Source organism: Dendrobates tinctorius, unplaced genomic scaffold (assembly GCF_039654945.1).
Source record: "Dendrobates tinctorius isolate UK_male_01 unplaced genomic scaffold, ASM3965494v1 ptg000130l, whole genome shotgun sequence".
NCBI classification, from domain to species: domain Eukaryota; kingdom Metazoa; phylum Chordata; class Amphibia; order Anura; family Dendrobatidae; genus Dendrobates; species Dendrobates tinctorius.
The window spans coordinates 3937246-3950811 of NW_027361798.1; the positions used below are offsets into that span (position 1 = coordinate 3937246).

Consider the following 13566-nt stretch of genomic DNA (forward strand, 5'->3'; position numbering starts at 1 on the left):
TCTCGCTCTAGTGGGTTGTAGATGCCTTTGCCGATGCCCAGGAGGCCATGGACCCATATTTCAATGGATTTTATCTCGGATATGCCTGTCTGTCAGAGAATGACTGTTATTTGGGTGATTTGTGATAGATTCTCTAAGATGGTCCATCTTGTACCACTCCCTAAGTTGCCATCTTCCTCAGAGTTGGTGCCCTTTTTTTTGCAACAGGTGGTTCGCTTGCATGGGATTCCTGAGAACATTGTATCTGACAGGAGTTCAGTTTGTCTCTAGATTTTGGAGGACTTTTTGTTCCAAGCTGGGAATTCAGTTGTCCTTCTCCTCTGCGTTTCACCTTCAGACCAATGGGTAGACGGAGAGAACAAACCAGACTTTGGAGTCGTATTTGAGATGTTTTATATCTGCCGATCAGGATGATTGGGTCTCATTTTTGCCCTTGGCCGAATTTGCTTTAAATAATAGAGCTAGTTCTGCCACTTTGATGTCACCTTTTTTTTTTGTAACTTTGGGTTTCATCCTCGATTCTCTTCAGGGCAGGTGGAGCCTTCTGCCTGCCCAGGTGATGACACTGTGGTGGAGAGAATGCACCAGATCTGGGACCAAGTGGTGGATAAGTTGTCTCTCTCCCAGGAAAAGGCCCAGCGGTTTTCCAACCGGCATAGGACCATTGGTCCCCGGTTTAAGGTGGGTGATATGGTTTGGTTGTCATGAAAGAATACCTCTATGAAGGTGGCTTCTCCAGTTTAAACCTAGATAACCCGATATGAGCACAGCCGTGGCCAAACGTCAACAGGCAGTACTCAAACTAATTTCTTTATAATAATTTGTAATAATTTACTAATAGAGGATTATACCCACTGTGACGAACAATAATAGAGGATTATACCCATTGTGCCAAGCACTAATAGCAGAGGATTTTTACCCACTGTGCCAGGCACTAATAGAGGATTATATTCACTGTGCGTCGCGGTCATTGGCGGTCTGTGAGAAGCGCGATCTTCCTGTCGGACTCACCACAGATCCATCAGGACGTGTCGCCCTTCCTGGGACTGTCAGGACAGAGGTCGTCAGTAGCCGCAGTGTTTTATGGTGAAGCGGCTTCTCACTGATGCGGGGGACAGCTCGGCGCCTCCTCCGCTCCCGGGAGAAAGTTTCCCGTCACCTCCTGTATTCGCTGCACACTCTGCGGCCCATACAGACACTGCGGCAAGAGCTGCTGCGGTATCATCAGGAGCAGACTGCAGTCTCTGGTGCCCGCAGCACAAGAGCCAAGATCGTGGGTACAGAGCTCTCTATACCGCCCCCGGCGCAGACACCAGTGGGGACCACCGGCCGAGATCAGCTCTGATGAGAAAATGTGGGGGATCTTAGAAGAGCCTGGATCCTACAGAATGATCTCTATATACCGCCCGGTGCAGACCCCAGTGTGACCCATCCTCCGAGATCAGCGGCGTCAGCTCTGGTGGTGAAAGGGTGGGTGGCTCTCAGAAGAGCCTTTGGTTGTGTAGATGGGATCGGCGGTAGCGCTCACTTGCTCTTGCCGGATTTGCTACTCTCGGTCTTCTTGGGCAGCAGCACGGCCTGGATGTTGGGCAGGACGCCCCCCTGGGCGATGGCCACCCCACCCAGCAGCCTGTTCAGCTCCTCGTCATTGCGCACCGCCAGCTGCAGGTGTCGGGGGATGATGCGGGTCTTCTTGTTGTCCCGGGCCGCATTACCGGCCAATTCCAGGATCACAGCGGCCAGATAGACCGGAGCCCACCCTCTCGGCGTAGTTACCCTTGCGGAGAAGCCTGTGCACACGGCCGACCGGGAACTGCAGTCCTGCCCGGGATGAGCGGGTCTTGGCTTTAGCGCGGACCTTCCCTGCTTGTTTGCCGCGTCCAGACATGATGGTGACCGCTGATAACAAGCAGAAAGCGAGAAGAATCTGGGTGATATGAGGCAATAGCTGCGCGGCTGTCGCTTTTATCATCATCTGCCCCGCCCTCCTCTCCTGTCATTGGATGGATCTTAAGTTACCAATGTAAATCAGACTTGTGGAGCCACCAATGAGCTACAGTGGGCGGAGCGACTGACGGGTCCGTTGGTCACATGACTTTGTCACCCAATAGCACGGCAGTCTGACAGCAGAGCTCATTTGCATGGCCGGGCTATAAATGCCTCTGGGAGGAGCAGATCGTTATTCTTCTCTCTTGTGCTGAGACGTTTCTCTGTCCCATCATGCCTGATCCCGCCAAGTCTGCTCCAGCTCCCAAGAAGGGCTCCAAGAAAGCCGTGACCAAGACTCAGAAGAAGGACGGCAAGAAGCGGAGGAAGAGCAGGAAGGAGAGCTACGCCATCTACGTGTACAAGGTGCTGAAGCAGGTCCACCCCGACACCGGCATCTCCTCCAAGGCCATGGGCATCATGAACTCCTTCGTCAATGACATCTTCGAGCGCATCGCAGGGGAAGCCTCCCGCCTGGCTCACTACAACAAGCGCTCCACCATCACCTCCCGGGAGATCCAGACCGCTGTGCGCCTGCTGCTGCCCGGAGAGCTGGCCAAGCACGCCGTGTCCGAGGGCACCAAGGCCGTCACCAAGTACACCAGCGCCAAGTGAGATCTGCTCCGCCATCACCACAAAGGCTCTTCTAAGAGCCGCCCACCCACTCACTATAGAGCTGCTCCTCCGTGTAGGGCCGTGTCCTCCTCACAGCTGCTCCTGTGTCCTCTCCTTCCTGAGGTGTCCGACACCGCCCGGGTCTCTGGTCACAGGATGAATAGATGCTGAGGGCGATGGGCAGAGATTCGGGGCTGGTTTCTGATCTCATTTCTGAGGTTGCTTTGTGTTCCGTGAATGACAATTGTGACTCCATAATAATCCGACGCCATTAGCCTAAAGCAGAGGGCGATGAGATCAGTGGGGAAGCGCCGACCGCTGCGGTCACATCTGCCGGAGACGGGGAGAGATTCGCGGCTGCGATCAGTCAGGGACACAGAGTGTCGGCGCCTCCAACAACAGAGACCAGGAGGAGGTCGCTGCTCTCTATGGAGCTGCCCCGGGCTCAGTGGGTCCCTGTGATCTCGGGACTCGATGTCGCAGCCCCGGGCGGCTCTCTTCCTCCGGACACACTGCGGTCCCGGCTGCGGCCTCCTCTCTCGGTGCTGCCCCTGTCTTCAGCCCCTGGAGCTCGCACCGCTGTTTGCACTTTCCGATCTATTCTGGGGTTGAGCCTTGTAACAGGGTGTATGGGCGCTATATCCGGACACAGACCCCTCTGTGCACAGTACAGAGCTCGGAGTGCTGCTGTGAGATGAAGGGAAGGTAACGGCGGCGGCCGATCAGGGGAGCGATCAGCAGCTCCGGGGAGCAGGACTCTGAGCTCTGCGGGTGCAGCTGCCCCAGACCGGACGGCTCACGTCACAGCGATCTCCGCTACTAAGAGGGGAATAATCCGAAGGACAGGAAAGGGATTGAGCGGGGAATTCAAAACTATCAACGGGTCTGATCAGCCAATGAGAGAAGTACGCAGGCGCGACTAATCCCAGAGCCAGGTATGGACTCCTCCGGTTAACTCCTTAGTGACCGTGCGCTGCTCATTTCCCCCTTCTGTATATAAAGCTGCATGGAAGCAGGAACAGAACCGCTGGATCTACCGATAACGGAACCGGCCAGAATAACGGCCCTCAGACAACTGTGGACTAAGCAGCCTAGATATTACCGAACCGAGGAGGAAGGAGAAATGGCAGGAAGGAGCTCATCTGTGGGAGAATTTGGTGGCTCTGAGAAGAGCCTTTGTGTTGTGGTTGGTGCTCGGAAAGATCTAAGCTCTCTCCCCACGGATCCTGCGGGCCAGCTGGATGTCTTTGGGCATGATGGTGACCCTCTTGGCGTGGATGGCGCACAGGTTAGTGTCCTCGAACAGCCCCACCAGATAAGCCTCGCTGGCCTCCTGCAGGGCCATCACCGCCGAGCTCTGGAAGCGCAGATCGGTCTTGAAGTCCTGGGCGATCTCCCTCACCAGGCGCTGGAAGGGAAGCTTACGGATCAGCAGCTCGGTGGACTTCTGGTAGCGGCGGATCTCACGGAGAGCGACTGTTCCTGGGCGGTAACGATGCGGCTTCTTCACTCCGCCAGTTGCAGGAGCGCTCTTCCTGGCTGCCTTAGTGGCCAGCTGCTTGCGGGGAGCTTTCCCTCCGGTGGATTTACGGGCGGTCTGCTTGGTTCTGGCCATAGCTCTGAATAGATGTACACAGATGTGATGTGAGGAGCGGCAAGAGCAGGGTATTTATCCCCTAGTGCGCGTCCTCATTGGTCTATAGGAAACACGCCCCCTGCACGCCATTGGTGATTACATTAAATAGAAGCCAATAAAAACCTGATTTGTTTGACCAATTATCGTGAAGCAAACCGCGGCCTCCCGCCCTGTAACCCCGCCTCCTCCATGATGCGGCTCTCAGCAGATCGCGCTCATCTCCCGCTGTACAGAATAGAGAAATCCGGTGACGTCATCTCCAGCACAGGAGGAGACCTGGAGCAGCCGCCACCGCACTGCCATGACCCCGTGTACACAGCGCTGTACAGTGCAGCTCCCCATTATCACCAGATCACACCCATCCTGACACTGCGCCCGGATTATCAGCAGCTCATAAACTGCAGAGGAGGCACTGATCATACAGCTCTGCAGGGAGGAGGTGGTGGCACTGATCATACAGCTATGCAGGAAGGAGGTGGCACTGATCATACAGCTCTGCAGGGAGGAGGTGGTGGCACTGATCATACAGCTATGCAGGGAGGAGGTGGTGGCACTGATCATACAGCTCTGCAGGGAGGAGGTGGCACTGATCATACAGCTCTGCAGTGAGGAGGTGGTACTGATCATACAGCTCTGCAGGGAGGAGGTGGCACTGATCATACAGCTCTGCAGGGAGGAGGTGGCACTGATCATACAGCTCTGCAGGGAGGAGGTGGCACTGATCATACAGCTCTGCAGGGAGGAGGTAGCAGTGATCATACAGTTCTGCAGGGAGGAGGTGGCACTGATCATACAGCTCTGCAGGGAGGAGGTGGCACTGATCATACAGCTCTGCAGGGAGGAGGTGGCACTGATCATACAGCTCTGCAGGGAGGAGGTGGCACTGATCACACAGCTCTGCAGGGAGGAGGTGGCACTGATCATACAGCTCTGCAGGAAGGAGGTGGTGGCACTGATCATACAGCTCTGCAGGGAGGAGGAGGAGGCACTGATCACACAGCTCTGCAGGAAGGAGGTGGTGGCACTGATCATACAGCTCTGCAGGGAGGAGGTGGTGGCACTGATCACACAGCTCTGCAGGGAGGAGGTGGCACTGATCATACAGCTCTGCAGGGAGGTGGTGGCACTGATCATACAGCTCTGCAGGGAGGAGGTGGTGGCACTGATCATACAGCTCTGCAGGGAGGAGGTGGTGGCACTGATCATACAGCTCTGCAGGGAGGGGGTGGTGGCACTGATCATACAGCTCTGCAGGGAGGAGGAGGCACTGATCACACAGCTCTGCAGGGAGGAGGTGGCACTGATCATACAGCTCTGCAGGGAGGAGGTTGTGGCACTGATCATACAGCTCTGCAGGGAGGAGGAGGCACTGATCACACAGCTCTGCAGGGAGGAGGAGGAGGCACTGATCACACAGCTCTGCAGGGAGGAGGTGGCACTGATCATACAGCTCTGCAGAGAGGAGGTGGTGGCACTGATCATACAGCTCTGCAGGGAGGAGGTTGTGGCACTGATCATACAGCTCTGCAGGGAGGAGGTGGTGGCACTGATCATACAGCTCTGCAGGGAGGAGGTGGCACTGATCATACAGCTCTGCAGGGAGGAGGTGGTGGCATTGATCATACAGCTCTGCAGGGAGGAGGTGGTGGCACTGATCATACAGCTCTGCAGGGAGGTGGTGGCACTGATCATACAGCACTGCAGTGAGGAGGTGGTGGCACTGATCATACAGCTCTGCAGGGAGGAGGTGGTGGCACTGATCATACAGCTCTGCAGGGAGGAGGTGGCACTGATCATACAGCTCTGCAGGGAGGAGGTGGTGGCATTGATCATACAGCTCTGCAGGGAGGAGGTGGTGGCACTGATCATACAGCTCTGCAGGGAGGTGGTGGCACTGATCATACAGCACTGCAGTGAGGAGTTGGTGGCACTGATCATACAGCTCTGCAGGGAGGAGGTGGTGGCACTGATCATACAGCTCTGCAGGGAGGAGGTGGTGCCACTGATCATACAGCTTTGCAGGGAGGAGGTGGTGCCACTGATCATACAGCTCTGCAGGGAGGAGGTGGTGCCACTGATCATACAGCTCTGCAGGGAGGAGGTGGTGGCTCTGATAAGAGCCTTTGTGGGATGAGGACAGGGCGGCTCCGCTTATTTCTTGGCCACGGGCTTCTTGGATTTAGCCGCCTTCTTAGCCGGAGTCCTGGCAGCTTTGGGTTTTGCCGCCTTCTTAGCGGGGCTCTTTGTCACCTTCTTGGGCTTCGGAGCGGCCTTCGGCTTCTTAGGGCTCTTGGCTGCTTTTTTGGCTGCAGCGGGCTTCTTGGCCTTTTTCGGGCTCTTCTTGGCCGCGGTCGGAGCCTTCTTGGGCTTCTTCGGGGATTTGGCCGCTTTCTTGGCTGCGGGTTTCTTGGCCGCAGCCGCCGGCTTTTTCTTGTCCTTGGTCTCCTGCTTCTTGTTCAGCTTGAATGACCCGGAGGCGCCGCTGCCCTTTATCTGGAGCAGGGCGCCCTTGGTGACCAGACCCCTGACGGCCAGCTTCAGGCGGCTGTTATTCTTCTCCACATCGTACCCTCCGGCAGCCAGAGCCTTCTTCAGGGAGGCCAGAGACACCCCGCTGCGCTCCTTGGAGGCGGACACGGCTTTGACTATCAGCTCGGACACGCTGGGGCCGGAGGGCTTCTTGCTCTTCTTGGCGCTCCCTGCAGCGGGTTTCTTTACCTGCTTCTTGGACTTGGCAGCCGGTTCGGCGGGAGGAGGAGGAGCGGCGGCTGGCGCGGTCTCTGCCATTGTGTAACGAGGAACTGCCAGAATAATCTTCTGCAAGGAAAACACTGAGGACTGAGCGGGAGCAGCCTCATATATACAGTCACACTGCGCACTGATTGGCTGCCGAGCTGCGTCCTCCTGAGCTTCTATTGGCTGACACTGGACACAGGCCCCGCACCTCCTGTCTGAGACGGGTGAAGCTCCGCTCTCCCCTTGTGCTTCCTTGCCCGGGATAAGCGTCCATTACCGGCCAGGACCGGGCAGCAGAGCCGCTGTCTCCGTGTCCTCCTCCTCCCTGACATCTCCCCCACATGTCTATAGAGGTCACTGGCGGAGGAGGCAGGAAGGAGCCGGGAGGAGCCCCGGGATCTGCCCGTAGTCCTGGAGCTGCTGAGAGGCCAGAAGGAGACACAGGCGCCCATCAATCCCAGTGTGTCCAGATCTCTGTATCCAGCGCCATCGGGAGCATTGCAGAGTGATCAGCGCTATATGGCAGAAGACCGCACTATATGGAGGTCGGGTTTGCTGCAAGATCCGGAGTGTATTCCGCCTTGTTCGATGCTAACAGCACCATCTGGACGGAGACAGCACTGTATGGGGGTATATGCAGCAGTCTATCCAGGAATAGAGACTATATGGAGGGCTATTAGCGCTATATGGAGGTATACAGTACTTCTTGAAGGGTATATACCAAAACATGTGTATGGATCGGTAATTGGCTGTATACAGCACGGTGTTACAGAAGTATATGGAGATCTCCAGCATTTACAGCCAGATAGGGCGGTATACTGCATGATATTGATTTTACAGCACTATATGGAGGTATGCAGTCCCGTATGGTGATATATAGCAGTGTATGATGTGTAAACAGCAGTATATACAGCCCTATATGGAGGTGTCAGCACTATGTTGGATTCTTCACTATTCGGGGCTGTATAGCAGTATAGAGGGCGCTTACGGCACTTTATGGAGATATACATGACTATATGGAGGTAATCGGCATTATAGTGAGGGTATTCAACCTTATCTATAGATTAGACAGATTTTTCTGGAATCCTTGCTGCAGTATATGAGTATTCAGCACTAGATGGCAGTATACAGCATATGTGGCCTCTGTAGTGCTGTATACCGCCCAGTATGGAGTCAGCTGAGGATAAACGGGAATTCCACACTCCCTGGTGCTGCGGCCACTGGAGACAATCAGCGCTGGGATCTCCCAATATGTACGCCGCCTGGAGTCACTGAGAATACATCCAGTAACACCGACCATGAACCTGCACTAATAGAGGATTATACCCACTGTGCCAGGCACTAATAGACGGTTATACCCACTGTGCCAGGCACTAATAGAGGATTATACCCACTGTGCCAAGCACTAATAGATGGTTATACCCACTGTGCCAAGCACTAATAGAGGATTATACCCACTGTGCCAAGCACTAATAGAGGATTATACCCACTGTGCCAAGCACTAATAGAGGATTATACCCACTGTGCCTCCAAGCACTAATAGAGGATTATACCCACTGTGTCAAGCACTAATAGGGGATTATACCCACTGTGACAGGCACTAATAGAGGATTATACCCGCTGTGCCAAGCACTAATAGGGGATTATACCCACTGTGCCAGGCACTAATAGAGGATTATACCCACTGTGCCAAGCACTAATAGGGGATTATACCCACTGTGCCAGGCACTAATAGGGGATTATACCCACTGTGCCAAGCACTAATAGAGGATTATATCCACTGTGCCAAGCACTAATAGATGATTATACTCACTGTGACAAGCACTAATAGAGGATTATACCCACTGTGCCAAGCACTAATAGGGGATTATACCCACTGTGCCAAGCAATAATAGGGGATTATACCGACTGTGCCAAGCACTAATAGAGGATTATACCCGCTGTGCCAAGCACTAATAGAGGATTATACCCACTGTGCCAGGCACTAATAGAGGATTATACCCGCTGTGCCAAGCACTAATAGGGGATTATACCCACTGTGCCAGGCACTAATAGAGGATTATACCCACTGTGCCAAGCACTAATAGGGGATTATACCCACTGTGCCAGGCACTAATAGAGGGTTATACCCACTGTGCCAGGCACTAATAGAGGATTATACCCACTGTGCCAGGCACTAATAGAGGATTATATCCACTGTGCCAAGCACTAATAGATGATTATACTCACTGTGACAAGCACAAATAGAGGATTATACCCACTGTGCCAAGCACTAATAGGGGATTATACCCACTGTGCCAAGCACTAATAGAGGATTATACCCGCTGTGCCAAGCACTAATAGGGGATTATACCGACTGTGCCAAGCACTAATAGAGGATTATATCCACTGTGCCAAGCACTAATAGATGATTATACTCACTGTGACAAGCACTAATAGAGGATTATACCCACTGTGCCAAGCACTAATGGGGGATTATACCCACTGTGCCAAGCACTAATAGAGGATTATACCCACTGTGCCAGGCACTCATAGCTCTCCGGTCAGGTGGAGGCGTCTGACTGATGATGATCTCCCAGAGATTGAATTATTTCCAGGCCGGAATCTCACATTGTCAGTAATTTCTCGTTCCTCCAGCGGCGCTGACAGGACGAGGTTTGCGGAATTTTCTTGTTAGCATAATACAGAGAAGCGGGAAATTCACATCACCAACTGTCCTGTGCTCAGCCAATCAGCGAGAAAGGGGAGGGGCTGAAAATGCCAATTCAGGAAAACAAACATCTCCGTTACGCGTCATCACTGTGCAGTTTTCACTCCGGTCCGCCTAGCCTCCATATAAAGCAGGACTCAGCGCTGACCCCTTACAGTCGTCTGAAGATTTCCTGAACGATGTCTGGTCGCGGTAAAGGAGGGAAAGGTCTCGGGAAGGGCGGCGCCAAGCGGCACAGGAAGGTGCTCCGTGATAACATCCAGGGCATCACCAAGCCTGCCATCCGCCGTCTGGCTCGCAGGGGAGGAGTGAAGCGCATCTCCGGCCTCATCTATGAGGAGACCCGCGGCGTCCTGAAAGTCTTCCTGGAGAACGTGATCCGTGACGCCGTCACCTACACCGAGCACGCCAAGAGGAAGACCGTCACCGCCATGGACGTGGTGTACGCGCTCAAGCGCCAGGGCCGCACTCTCTACGGCTTCGGAGGTTAATTGTATCCTCGTCTCTGTCCTGACAACCCAAAGGCTCTTCTCAGAGCCGCCCACATCTCACGTGAGAGGCTGCAATTCCCGCTGGGGTCTAGCGGTCGCTGCTGGTGTGATCGCCGGGACCGGCTTGTGACGTTGCGCATTGGGGGAGACGTTCTCTCTTCTGGAGCTGATCCAGTGAGTAGTCTCAGTGTGAGGTGGGGCACAGATGATCCGGGTGTATGGGGGAATCGATCGGCCGCACAGTCACCTCCTATGATGCTGCAGTTACTACAGAGCAGAAATCCGAGTGCTGGTAATAAATGTGGTTGTGCCACGTCTCCTGCTGCTGAGATCCTGTGGGTTGTAGGATGGCTGCGAAGAGTGGAATGCGGCTGCACTGATGAATGGACGCCGGTGTGAACGCTACTGAGCAGCGGCTCAGGATTGGGGTATCAACAGGATACCTACATGCGATGAGAGGGGCTGTTTCTGCGCCACCACATGGGCAGGGAGGGACGGTGCAGGAATACAGGGTCGCTCTGCCTGTGATCAGGAGAACATCTGCCCACATCACACTTTGCGCCAATCACCGGATCTAAATCCCGGAGCAAATTATCAAATACAGGAATATACCCACTGTGCCAACTGCTAATAGCAGGAATTATATCCACTGAGTCACCCACTAGAAAGATATATAGAGGATTATATTCACTGTGCCAGACACTAATAGAGGATTATAATAATGCAAAGCACTAATTGAGGATTATACCCACTGTGCCGAGCACTAATAGCGTATTTTAACCACTGTGCCAGGCACTAATAGAGGGTTATACCCACTGTGCCAAGTACTAATAGCAGATTGTACCCACTGTCTCAAGCACTAATACCAGAGGATTATACCCATTGAACCAAGCACTAATAGCAGAGGATTTTTACCTACTGTGCCAAGCACTAATAGAGGATTATACTCACTCTGCCAGGTACTAATAGAGGATTTTACTTACTGTGCCAAGCACTAATAGATGATTATACCCACTGTGCCAAGCACTAATAGATTATTATATTCACAATGCCAGGCACTAATAGAGGATTATACCCACTGTGCCAAGCACTAATAGAGGATTATGCCAATCAATACAATCACTAATAGAGGATTTTTACCCACTGTCTCAAGCACTAATACCAGAGGATTTTACCCACTGTGCCAAGCACTAACCCTAACCCCGGCACAAGGCGCATAATGCTTCAAGTGACCAAGCAAGGCTGGGATTATCGGCTCTGTGGTGGGATCGGCGCCCACACAGAGGATCCGGCCCGGTGATTGTACAGAGACTAGTGTTTAGCATTCCGATACCGCAAGTATCGGGTATCGGCCGATATTCGCAGTATCGTAATTCCAATACTGAGTACCGATACTTTTAGCATATCGAGTACTGGAATCGGAAGTTCCCATAATGCTATGAGCCAGTTTGATTTGATTCAGCCAATGAGGAATCCTCAGAAGTGTGGGCACATCCTGTTAGGCATGTAGGCATGTTAACTAATGGCATGGCTGTGATTGGCTGCTGAAATGATGTCATGATGCACTATAAAAGCCGCCCCCATTTAGGGTTCACTCTGCTGTGAATTCAGTTAGGGACAGGCTGCTGATCAAGACTCTGAGGGACAGTTAGAGATAGCGATTTGCTATATTGTGCTTTACCCAGGCTACATTATCAATCACTGTAGCTTTCTTTTGCCTTGCAGCGCTGTTCACAGCTGTCTGCAAGGTCTGTGTGAGTGCAGCTCACGGTGTAGTGTGTTCTGCACCCACCTCTGGTTGTAGGCCGCTCAGTGTGCGTCACTGCCTCATACTGTATATGTTTTGTTTTTTTTTATTGCTGCTCATTTTTCCTGATTTCTCCTATTAGTGTGCATCCATCCGTATCCATCTACATTGGTTGCAAACACTATAGGAGTAGACAGCGGAGCCTTTCTGCAGCCTGTCAGTGCTAGTGCCCAGTTCTCTGCACTGTTCACGGCTGTCTGTGAGGTCTCTGTGTGTGAGTGCAGCTCACGTTGTAGTGTGTTCTGCAGCCACCTCTGGTTGTAGTCCGCTCAGCGTGCGTCACTGCCTCATACATAGTCCTTTTTTTGTTTTATTGCAGCTCATTTTTCCTGATTTTTTTTCTCCTATTAGTGTGCTTCCATCCGTATCCATCTACATTGGTTGGTTGCAAACACTATATAGAAGTAGATAGAGGAGCCTTTTTTCTGGCTTGTGCCCTGCAGCTGCAGCCAGATTAGTATTAGCCTATTTTTTGGAGCCTCATCTATTGCATTGTAGGTTACCTTCCTGCATTGTAATAGCTCCAAAAAGTTAGAGATACTATCACTTTCAAATCTTTGGTCACATCCTTTTTGGGTTTTTTTTAAAAAAACACGTAAATAAAGTTCACCAAACACTCCACTTGACACTTGTGTAGGCCACATTAGCTCATATTAAAGTGTAGTCCACACACTTCATAAAATTAGTGTTTCTTATACCTGTTAGCAGCAGTTCAGGAATAAGCACACAAAGGCCCCCCTTTGTCCTTTTCTGCCTATCTTTATCAGTCTACCAAGATGAAGAAGGCAGGGAGTAAGGCACGTGGTCATGGCCGTGGAGTTTCAGCAGGGAGAGGACGTGGGGATTCTGTGCCTGCTGCGGGCACCAGTGACCCGGCATCCCCCACTTTTACCAGGCAACAGTCCTTCATGCGCAGCTTTGTAGGACCTCGCCGTACCCCACTGCTGCGTGACGAACAAATTGAAGCCGTTGTCGGATGGATGGCAGCTAACGCATCCACTTCAATGACTTCCACATCCTCTCAGGGCCAGAGCACCGAAGAGCAACCATCTGTCTCTTCACCACCTGCCAAATTGCCCAGGCAGTCAGAGAGCCCTGGACAGGAGCCATCTCAATCTTTACTTCTGTTCTCAGAATCTGTTGGCTTGGAAAGAGGGGGCCAGCCAAGCAGCATTCTAGAATGTGAAGAAGAGGGAGTATGCAGTGATGCGCAACTTCTTTGTCCCTCTGAATCTGAAGAGGCGGGTGGGCCAGTGCCTATGATCAGCACACCTCTGTATGCCTCACATGATGAGACTCAGATGCCACTTTCTGGTGCGTACGGTGCTGCCGAGACTACCCAGGAGAAGCAGGTGTTTGAAGAGGGGAGTGTAGATGATGAGGTCCTTGACCCATCATGGTGTGAGGAACAGGAAGGTGGTGGGAGCAGCTCTGAGGAAGAGATTCCCCGAACGGCCAAGACAGGAGGGAGAGGGCGGGGGCAGACTTGGTTGCCTGTAGCCTCCACTTCGGCACCCGTTAGGAGCATTCCTCTTCCAAAACCCAAAACGGGCGCTCCCAGGACTTGCAGTGCGTGGTCCTTTTT

General features: G+C 52.9%; 5 protein-coding genes and 1 pseudogene across 5 annotated transcripts; 3 read left to right on the plus strand and 3 right to left on the minus strand.

The window, feature by feature from the left end:
- Positions 1-1473: 1473 nt before the first annotated feature.
- On the minus strand, positions 1474-1949 carry LOC141047966 (histone H2A type 1-like; annotated as a pseudogene).
- A 225-nt stretch (positions 1950-2174) lies between these two features.
- Positions 2175-2644, plus strand: LOC141047967 (histone H2B 1.1). Its single transcript, XM_073543341.1, has one exon. The coding sequence runs from the start codon at positions 2221-2223 to the stop codon at positions 2599-2601; it is 381 nt and encodes a 126-aa protein (XP_073399442.1). The 5' UTR covers positions 2175-2220; the 3' UTR covers positions 2602-2644.
- Positions 2645-3754: 1110 nt separating this feature from the next.
- On the minus strand, positions 3755-4249 carry LOC141047939 (histone H3). The gene has a single exon (XM_073543270.1). The coding sequence runs from the start codon at positions 4214-4216 to the stop codon at positions 3806-3808; it is 411 nt and encodes a 136-aa protein (XP_073399371.1). The 5' UTR covers positions 4217-4249; the 3' UTR covers positions 3755-3805.
- A 180-nt stretch (positions 4250-4429) lies between these two features.
- LOC141047982 (uncharacterized) lies at positions 4430-6371 on the plus strand. The gene is made up of 3 exons (XM_073543356.1): positions 4430-4560; positions 4739-5354; positions 5670-6371. Exons 1-3 carry the CDS (start codon positions 4430-4432, stop codon positions 6369-6371), a joined length of 1449 nt encoding a protein of 482 aa, XP_073399457.1.
- On the minus strand, positions 6340-7159 carry LOC141047938 (histone H1.01-like). The gene has a single exon (XM_073543268.1). The coding sequence runs from the start codon at positions 7022-7024 to the stop codon at positions 6389-6391; it is 636 nt and encodes a 211-aa protein (XP_073399369.1). The 5' UTR covers positions 7025-7159; the 3' UTR covers positions 6340-6388.
- Positions 7160-9862: 2703 nt separating this feature from the next.
- On the plus strand, positions 9863-10174 carry LOC141047983 (histone H4). Its single transcript, XM_073543357.1, has one exon. It carries the CDS (start codon positions 9863-9865, stop codon positions 10172-10174), a length of 312 nt encoding a protein of 103 aa, XP_073399458.1.
- The last annotated feature ends 3392 nt before the right edge of the window (positions 10175-13566 follow it).